Consider the following 9,689-nt stretch of genomic DNA (forward strand, 5'->3'; position numbering starts at 1 on the left):
TGTCTCCTGCATTGGCAAGCAGATTCTTTACCACTGAGGTAGTAAATGGGGTGGAGAAGAAAATGGAGAGGGAGCTGCCTAAGATGAGCGAGGAGGCTCTCTTGAGGGCCTGGGGGGCTAGACTCAGGGTCAGGGTAGGACGGGAGACAGCATGAGCTGAGGGAAGCCCCATATAAACCTACTTCACCCCATTTTCAGATTTGGCTGACCTCACCTCAGACGGTAAAGAATATGCCTGCAATGCAGGAGACCCAGTTTCAGTCCCTGGGTCGGGAAGATCCCCTGGAGAAAGGAGTGGCTACCCACTCCATTATTCTTGCCTGGAGAATGGGCAGAAGGGGCTGGTGGGCTATAGTACATGGGGTCGCAAAGAGTCGGACACTATCGAGTGACTAACACTTTCATTTTTTTCACCTTTGTGTGTTAAGCCCTTGGGGATGTTCCCTCAGCCACAGTATTCCCGAGCATCACATGGCTTCTTTTCCACTTAAGCAAAAGCAGCTGTGGAGTGGGATTCTGGCAGGAGGTTGAGTCCTGGGAATTTAATGCTTTTTTCTGAATTTAACTGGCATCGTTGTCCTGCCGGGGGTGCTCCTGGCACAACGGTGGGCATCCCTCAGTGGGCATCTAGTGTAGACTCTGCTGGCCCCCGGGGTGCCTGTGGCTGGGTGCCTGTTTGTGAAGTGCTCTAAGTCGGTAGGAGATGGAGCAGTGTAGAAAGAGAGGAGCTGCAGCTGAGTGGGAGAGGGTTGTGAGGCTCGAAGGTGGAGAGCTAAGAAAGCCTTTGGGAGGCCCAGGAGCAGCTCTGGGCTGGACCCACTTCAGCACATCCACGCGTCGGCCAGGGCTTCTCCATCACGGCACCGCTGACACTTTGGGTTGGGTAACTGTTGGTCAAGGAGACCATCCTGTATGTGCAGAATGTTTACCAGCATCCCTGGTTTCTCCCTGCCAGTAGCCACCCTCCCCCTAATGTGACAACCCAAAAACATATCCACATATGGTCAGATGTCCCCTGGGAGGCAAAGTTGCTCCTGTTGAGTGCTCCTGGGCCAGAGAGACAGACGATCACAGCTACAACGGCCACTGGTTCTGAGGGTTCCTGGTGTTGGGCCCTGTGCTGGGGCGTCTGGAGCAGGCGGGACTGTGATGGGCTGTGTTTTCTTAGGAAGCCACCCTGGGCCATGTGGATAAGAGATCGACGCAACAGCTTTAGCCAAGGACGGCAGCCTTAACCAGCAGGGAAGGGGCCAGATTTACTGTGAGGGAGGGACTTGTGCTCATGGATGTGGACGGGGGTGAGAGGGAGCTGCCTAAGATGAGCGAGGAGGCTCTCTTGAGGGCCTGGGGGGCTAGACTCAGGGTCAGGGTAGGAAGGGAGACAGCATGAGCTTTTCGGTTCGTGGAGGACTTGAGAGGGGGCCAGGGCGCTCACGGTCAGCACATACTCATGCTCTCTGGTTTCTTTCTTCCAGACTCCCAAGACAGCTGGGCTGCGACCAATGGAGAAAAAGGACATTCCAATAGTGCACCAGCTCCTCAGCCGGTACCTGAAGCAGTTCCACCTCACGCCTGTCATGAGCCAGGAGGAGGTGGAACACTGGTTCTACCCCCAGGAGAATATCATTGACACTTTTGTGGTGGAGGTGAGCGGGGACGCGTATTCTGGGCCTTGGTCCCGTGGACAGGGAGGTGTTCTCCTGCAGTGACGGGTATCCCCGGGCTCAGTAACCAAAGAGCAGTTGACCGGAGAGTTGGCACCCTAGCCTTCCTGGACCACCTGTGCTTGGGCCCCGCTAAAGGCAGGAAGTTGTAGCTTGCATTTGCTAAAAAGAGCTCTTCTGGACCTGGCGTGAGGCCTTCATCTCTCCCTCCCCGCTGCTGACCCTGAGCAGAGAGCGCTGAGCCCCGCTTGGTCAGGTGAGCTCTGCTGGGTCTGGAGCTGGCTGGACGTTTGCGGGGCCATGAGCTATGAGAAGGCCCTGGTGCTGCAGGCGGGGAAGGAGTGTGGCAGAGTGAAGCCCCGGCCCAGCCTGGGTTTTCCTCCCAGTGCTGTCCTCAGGTTCCCTCTTGATGTGTTTCCTCCTCCCTGCGTATCCTGTTTCAGTTTCCACCCATTCATCTGGAGGGACAGAGCTGCCCGAGGGTGGCGGAGGGCAGTGGGAACATTCTGTTCCCAGGCTGCACGGCCCCTGTGCCGGTGTGACCCTGCCTTCTTTATTGTCTTCCCATCAGAATGCAAACGGGGAGGTGACTGATTTCCTGAGCTTTTATACACTTCCGTCCACCATCATGAACCACCCGACCCACAAGAGTCTGAAGGCTGCTTACTCTTTCTACAATGTTCACACTCAGACCCCTCTCCTAGACCTCATGAGCGACGCCCTCGTTCTCGCCAAAACGGTGAGGAGCTGACCAGAGGGAAGGGGTGGTGGGGCGGTGCTGAGCGCGGCTCGCAGTAGCTGCTCCTGGGCCGGGGACCTCAAGGCCTGCTTGCCCTCCTGCTTCACTCTGGGAGCAGGCCAGCAGTTCCCAGCCAGCAGCCCCAAAACTAGGAGGGAGCAAGGAGCGTCCACACCAGGCGAAGGCATTGAACTCCTGATTTATTTCAGCGAGTTTTGTTCTCACGGGAGGCACTGCCAAGGAGCTTGAATAGCCAGGCCTGCCTGGGGAGGTGAGGGGTTCTCCTTACGACCTCCTCCTGATGACTCAGGTGAGTCATCAGAGCCGCTGACTGGAGGGCATGGCAGGGAGGGGCCCAGGTTTCTCTTTCACCTGAGAGGTCACCCGGCAGCCCTGCCCTGTGGGGTCTACCTGTGCTCGGCCTGGCCCACTGTGCACCGGCCACCAGCCACCATCCAGTCCCTGATCGAGTCTGTCACAGCCTCAGAGAAGCTTGTCACATGTCATAAAGTCCCTCGGTGTGCCAAGGCCTGGGACTTGGGGCGTCAGGGAGTGGAGAAGAATTGAGGCTCGTGGGAGTCACCTTCTCTCAGGAAAAGGTTCAGGGCTTGGTCTCCAGAGAGGACTGTGGAAGTTACGTGCATGTTTCAGGGAAGCATAGCAAGGAGCAGTGGGAGCAGCGGCCTGGACACGGTGTGCAAATGTGTCCTCGGGGGGACGCTGTGGAGAGGCCAGGTGAGTGGCACTCAGCATGTCACAAGAACTGCCACTGGAGAGCAGGGCGCTGACGGGAGTCTGGATGCCACAGAAGCAGCAGGCGCCTCTGAAGGTGGATCGCTCCCTTGGCCACCTGCCCGCAGGGCGGTTCTGATACGACAGGAGAGAGGGCAGGAAGGTGAGGCGCCGTCCACCCATCCTCACCTGTCCTTGTTTCTCCCTGCTGCCCCGCAGAAAGGGTTTGACGTGTTCAATGCACTGGATCTCATGGAGAACAAAACCTTCCTGGAGAAACTCAAGTTTGGCATTGGGGATGGCAACCTACAGTATTACCTGTACAATTGGAAGTGCCCCAGCATGGGGGCAGAGAAGGTATGTACGTTCTGGGCACCGACCCCCACCATGCTCCCTGGCAGCCGGGCCCACGGCGGGGCTGGCCTGGGTCAGGCCTGAGTCAGATGTTGGCATCTCTAATAGAAGCAGGCCTCAGGTCTGGGATCCAGCATCAGTCTGGGCCCTGGAAGAGTCCCCTCCCTCTGGTGGCCACACGAGCAGGGGCAGTGTTCCCCTTTGAGCAGCAGGTATGAGGGGGGCAGAGGGCACAGGCCCCTGAGCCACACGGAAGTGGGAAGGTTGTCAGCCTCCTCCCACCAGGTGAGTGGCCTCGTCCAGTGGGACAGGGCTTTGGGACTCCCAGGACACTGGCCAGTCACATGCCTGTGGTCTTCCAGGAAGAGAGAGTCTGACTCAAGGGGCTGCTGCCCTCGTCCCAGCATGGCCCCTCCTCTACCAGCTCCAGAGGGCAGCTCAGGGCCAGGGGAAGCCGGCACTTACAGGGTACCTGATGGATGAACTGGAGTGCGGCCTGGTGCCCAGTGTTCCTCAGGGTGCCGCAGATAAAGGCTCTGATGTCTGAAGCATCAGGTGGAGGTTGAGTGAGAGCCCAGGGCTCGCCGGAGCCTGCTCGCTCAGCACAGTAGCGCCCTGCGGACTCATTGGACCTTCAGGCCTGGACAGGGAACGGGGGAGTCTGGACAGCTGTTCCCTCAACTCTGCCTCTCCCCTCTTGGCTCTCCTAGGTTGGGCTGGTGTTACAGTAACCAGTTGCCAGTGAGATTCTGGATAAAGCCACTGAGAATTACCAGGAAATGGAGCCCCACCACTTGTTGGTCCAGTTTTCACAAACGTGAGAATCCCTGGCAAGGAGAGCAGAACTGAACCGGCTTTACAGACCGCCGCTGAACTTGATGATTGTACTGCAATGGCGTAGGCTGCGAGATGCCAGCTCTGGCCGTGTCTCTGGTCTCCCTGTTTTCCAATTAATCGCATCGTTATGCAGCCACGATCAAGGGAATGTAACTGCTGAAAACTAGCTCGTGATTGGCATATTATGGAGTTAACGGGTGAATAATAAAAGTATATATATATATTATATATATATATATAAATATTTTAAATATCTTTCATGTTCCAAATGTACAAGGATGTTTGGTCTCTAATGAAAAACTGAATCCAGATCATTCCTCAAAATTCGACTCTAAGGCCAGTGCCCGACAGACACATATCGGTACAATTGAATTGTTTCCTTCTGAAAGCAGGCATGGACTTTTCTCAGGGGAGCAGGAGAAAGAGGATGTGGGAGGCTTACCCAATTCCCCTTCTGAATCAGCTGGGTCGATTGGCTTGGCGATGGCAGCGTCAGGTGGAGGGGCTGTGCAGGGCTTTGGGGAGGGCTCAGCGCTCTCTGGGAAGAGCAGGTGGAGGCCTGGCTGGGGCAGACCTGACTCCGAAGCGCTCCTGCAGGGGCCGCAGCTTTTTTGTGTCCTGAACCTGCGCAGCAGGGATGACCTGTGAAAGTGTGTTTCATGAATCCAATTCCCTCTTCTAGTCCTCTTGGCCTGCTCCCTGTAGGAAGTCATCCTGCCAACAACTGACTTTTACATCCAGGCTCTCTAGCCAACTGTTGCCAATCTTATGTGACAGGAATAAGTCCTGTGAGAGTATTTTTCCACTGCCTGGGGTGACTGGCAGTATGAAGGGGACCTTTGACCTCCTTGTATAGCATCTGGGACCTTGTGGGGACTATGTCAGTGCAGGCCCTGCCTAGCTCCTCTTAGAACAAAGAACCAGGACCCTGATGCCCCTAGGATTGGTTGGGCAAGGATGGCGTGGGGCTGATACCCAGACCTAGGCCTCCAGCCCTGGCCCGGTGCCTTCCAGCCCATTAGCCGTCTCTGCTCCTTTCCAAGACACACAGCCTGCAGGTCACGGCAGGGAGTGGTGGGGAGATGCCAGTCTGCATTTGCCAGTCTGCATTTGCCAGTCTGCATTTGGCAACAGACGTGATTTCCTATTGCCATTGTCAGAGTCTGATTTCCACTGATGATGTGTTGTGGATTTTTGCGGTGGCGGTGGTGATGGTGACTGATGCTGCCCATGGTCCTCCAAGTAATGGAGGTTCCAGTCACGTGACTATCACGTAGGCATTCCTCAGTTGCGCTCAGCCAAGTGGTTTGGGGAGGGTTGGGCCATGAATTGTCAGCGGCAGCAACTCATATCCAGACTTGTATGTAACTTTTGCTCTAGGAGGAAGTCAGTGGGTGGATGGTGTGATGTGTGGGGTGGGGGGTTTCCTGGCTGCTTTTACCTCTACCTGTAGAGGGAAGGAAGTCTTAGCGGGCAGGCCAAGCTCAGCCCAACTGTGGGAACTGAAGCCCTGTTCCACGGGCTGGAGGGGATCGCGTGCTTAGTTGGGATAGGGCCGTGCTGCCCCTGCCCAAGCAGGGCTGCTGGCCAGGCTTTCTGCAGGCGGAGCCCCCAACTCCACTGATCACACTTTCACCAGAGGCCTCTAGGGGGCCTCCTTTCTCCCCGTCGTCCCTGTGCTGCAAAACTGTAGGTCCCCATTGTGGCTGACCTTTGACTCCTTGACTCCAAGATACCCAGACCAAAGAAGCTGCTGTTCTCAGCAAGATGTGCACTGCATTCCACAGACGGCGGGAGTCGGAGAGGCAGGGGCTTGCCCACACAGCCTCATAGACATCAGACACATGGCATCCCACGGCCCAGAGCAGCCCACCCTGTGCGTGCTTCTAAAGATGTCAGAGAACAAAGTTCCCGACTCTCCCACCTCAGGCAGGACTGGAACTTGGACAGGCTCCCCGTCACAGGCTTGCTCAGCTCTGGGCCAGGTCCCAGCCTGAGCTGCCTCTGAACTTTGGGGTGCTGACGGCCCCAGGAGTGAGCTTTGCCTTGGTGACTGAAGTCATGGGATGGAAACTGTGAGGCCCGTGCCCGCTCTGGAAGAAACCAGTCGCCTGGGGAGCTCCCAGTGTCTCCATGCAGTCGCTCCTTGGACTCTGCTGTTGCCCTCTGTAGGGACCCTGCCCACCTTCAGCGCCACCCACAGGTCTGCAGGAGTGGGCTCGGTGGCTGCTCTTAGTCTTCTTTTTGCCCAAGCACTCCCTGGGTTCTTCACTCGACCCGTTCCAGGACTTCTGGTCAGAGAGAACCATTGCTTGGTGTTTGGGGCCTTGCAGGATGGTGGATTAAACCAAACAAAGGGAAGACCCCAGGGCCTCCAAGCTCATCAGCTGGGACTTGCATCAGGCCGCCACTCACAGTGGGCCTCCCGGTGTGGCCTCGCCCTCTCCCTCCAGTGCTGGGCTTTCAGACTCCATGTTCCTGATGTTTACCTCCAGTCTTTGGAATGACCCCTCAGCACGCTCCCACGGCCTCCTGTCTCTGTATGGAGAGAGCTGGGGAGAAAGGAGGTCTCGGCTCTGGACTGAGGTCTGCACAGGGCTCGTGTCCCCCACGCACGCCTACTTCCGAAGATGCTGCTGTCTTGTTTGAAGGCCGGCCTACGTCAAGCCACTGCAACACCTAGGTTTATGGAAAATTTCAGGCCTTGCCTGCAATTCCATTCTAACTGCCGTCACCCACTTGCTGGCTCACTTGAAGCCCAGGGTGGGTGTCCCAGTGCTCTTGAATTCTTTGCCCAAAGATGACCAGCATTTAGCCAACTGAAGGGATGGCCCAAAGGCCTGGGTAGCTTCACAGCTGCAGCCCGGGAGAGGGTGGCTGCTGGGCCAGGGGATGGGGCGGGGCGTATCTCTGGCCAGGGCCTTTCCACCCTGGGCTCCCTTCAGGCCTGGCCGCATGCCCTGGAACCAGAGGAGGCCCAGGGCTTCGGGTTATTACTGTTAGGGGAAGGCAGGCCTGCAAACAGACTGTCCCTAGGGAGGCCGTGCGGGAAGATTTCATTCAGATCAGTTCAGCTCAAAGATACCGATTGACTTCCAACCGGGCGCCCACATCCAGGGAGGGAAAGGGAAGGCTTCACCTTTGTGTCTTGGCTTTGCTCCGGGCTGTGGGAGGGGCATCCATTTCCGGGGTGGGGGCAGAAATACCAAATGCATTGTTCTGCTTGGTCCATCTCACTTGTTTCTAATAAAGGAAGCAGCTGAACACACCCTTCTGCCCTCTTGGTATTCCTCTGGACAGCAGGTGGCAGTGGAAGCTGAGTCCCCAGTCTGGACAGAGCCCTCTCGCCCTGCAAGGAGGGCCCTCATGACCAGAGACGCTTCTGAATACTTTCCTTGGGCAAGACTACCCTTTGAGGGCCAGCTTGGCTCTTCTTCCCCTAACCTCTCCCACCCGCCAGCGAGGAGCCAGTACTGACTCGGGTTTGTTTTGTGTAAGAGGAGCAGCCAGGCTCTAGGCCAGCACCCGGGACTTTGGCAGAGCCGCCCCCTCCGTCCAGGTCAGTGTGGCTCCTCTGACAGAGGGCATGGGCACCACCCCTCCCACTGTCCAGATGTCACCGTGCCCTTTGTGGGGCAGGAGCCAGGTGGTCCTTTTGAGCCACCTGGAGTGTTTTAATTATTATTTTCTTGACACACAGCATGTGGGATCTTAGTTTCCAGACTAGGGATCGAACCCGAACCCCTGCATTGGAAACGCAGAGTCCTAACCACTGTACCGCCAAGGAAGTCCCCTCCGGGGGTACTTACCACTGCAAGCCATCAGGTCCCACTGAACCCAGAAAATTTCCCAGGAAGGGTCTGCGGAACCATGTCTGAACTCCTCCCCACCCCGACCCCTGTTCTCTTCCTGTGGACCTTTTCATCCATGTCCCCCCACCACGGCTGGTGCCTCCAAGCCCCTTTCCAGGGAACCTGGGCCCTGAGCAGCAGCCTGAGAGGTCCTGCCCTTGGGATCATCCCTGAAGCCTTTCCCTGACCCTCCCAGACCTACAGTTTAGGTCTCTCCCCACCCGGGACCAGCTCACTCCAGGCTTTCAGGGCTGGGAGGGAAAAAAAAAACATAGCCCTGCCGGTGGTCTCCGCCCAGCGGTCTTCAGAATTACCAGCTGTGTTTCTTCTTTGCCTTCACCTCCCATAATCAGTTCCTGTCATCTTTGTTGCCTTAAAGACTCTTCCCAGCTTTGGGGCTCTTCTAGCCAGAAACCCTTCCTCTTGCTGCATCAAACCAGAGATGAGAGGCAGGATGGGGGACTCAGTCTGGTGGCCAGGGTTCACCTGACACAGGACCCCTGGCCCAGACCCCGACCAGACCTGGCCCTGTGGGGGCAGGACAACGCTTAGTTGCTCTCCATACCCTCACACGGGCCCTGGGGCCTCACCCTGCCCGCTCCGTGGGGCTGCAGAGTGGCCGCCCAGCTCTTCTGACAGCCCTGAGACTGTGCGTCCAGACTACCTGGCCCATCCCTTCATGGTTCCTGGGTTGGGGGTGGGCATCTGGGCCCCTTCAGAGTCTAGCTGTCTTCTTCCAGATGCATAGATTCATCAGAACCAAATGCCCTGCTCAGTGTAAACAGAGCAGGGTGAGGCCATCACTTTCTGCATCAGGTCCCAGGATGGCAGGAAGGTGGAGACAGCCCAGCCCTGGGTTCTATGGGGCAGCTTCCAGCAGCAGCCCAGCCCCAGGCCACCCTCCGGGGAACGGGCACCAAGCTCTGTGCTTGTTCAGTGTTGTTGGTCCTGCTGCTTCAAGGAACCCCAGATGCCAGGGCTCCACGCTTAATCCCAGAAAGTCACTCTCTGATGGATTTCCTCCAGATTCTGTCATCTGCAGTCTGGGCACGCTCTCCCAGCATCTCTAGAGGCACCTGAGCAGCCCCCTGCTTCCCAGGCCTTTGTCCAAAAAAGGCTGCTTGGCTGGTGGAAGGAGAGTCCCAGGTCTCTGGGATTCGTCTACTGAAGAGACAGGGGCCCAGAACCCAGCCGAGCCTGGAAAGGGGGGACTCTGTCTGAAGTCCTTCAGAGTCCTGTCCCCACCCCCTTTAAAGCTACACTTTCACCCTGGCAGAAGCCCCTCTTGCCATTCCAGATCTCCTGTGTATTTCTCGGGGGGTGGCCTTGTGAACCACTGTCCTCACAGTCTTGTGATGCTGGCAGCAGCTCTGAGCCAAGAGAGGTCAGGGCTATTTTGAGCTGTGGCAGCCCTCCAGCGCCCTGTCCATCTTAGACAAATGGCCCAGATGTGGGAAGAGGCCCAAGGGACACTCCTTCTGCCCCGGCCCTCCCCGAGGCCTGTGGATGTGG

At 57.2% G+C, this 9,689-nt stretch overlaps 1 protein-coding gene across 1 annotated transcript in view; it reads left to right on the top strand.

Moving 5' to 3' along the window:
* The window catches only part of NMT1 (N-myristoyltransferase 1), a 31,047-nt gene extending 26,536 nt beyond the window's left edge, over positions 1–4,511 (top strand). Inside the window, exons 9-12 of the mRNA XM_068977165.1 lie at positions 1,476–1,646; positions 2,236–2,403; positions 3,355–3,492; positions 4,200–4,511. Coding sequence (XP_068833266.1) covers positions 1,476–1,646; positions 2,236–2,403; positions 3,355–3,492; positions 4,200–4,220 — 498 coding nt within the window. The 3' untranslated portion in view covers positions 4,221–4,511. The remainder of the gene's footprint in view (positions 1–1,475; positions 1,647–2,235; positions 2,404–3,354; positions 3,493–4,199) is intronic.
* Positions 4,512–9,689: the final 5,178 nt, after the last annotated feature.

Source organism: Capricornis sumatraensis, chromosome 8, assembly GCF_032405125.1.
Source record: "Capricornis sumatraensis isolate serow.1 chromosome 8, serow.2, whole genome shotgun sequence".
Lineage (NCBI taxonomy): Eukaryota > Metazoa > Chordata > Mammalia > Artiodactyla > Bovidae > Capricornis > Capricornis sumatraensis.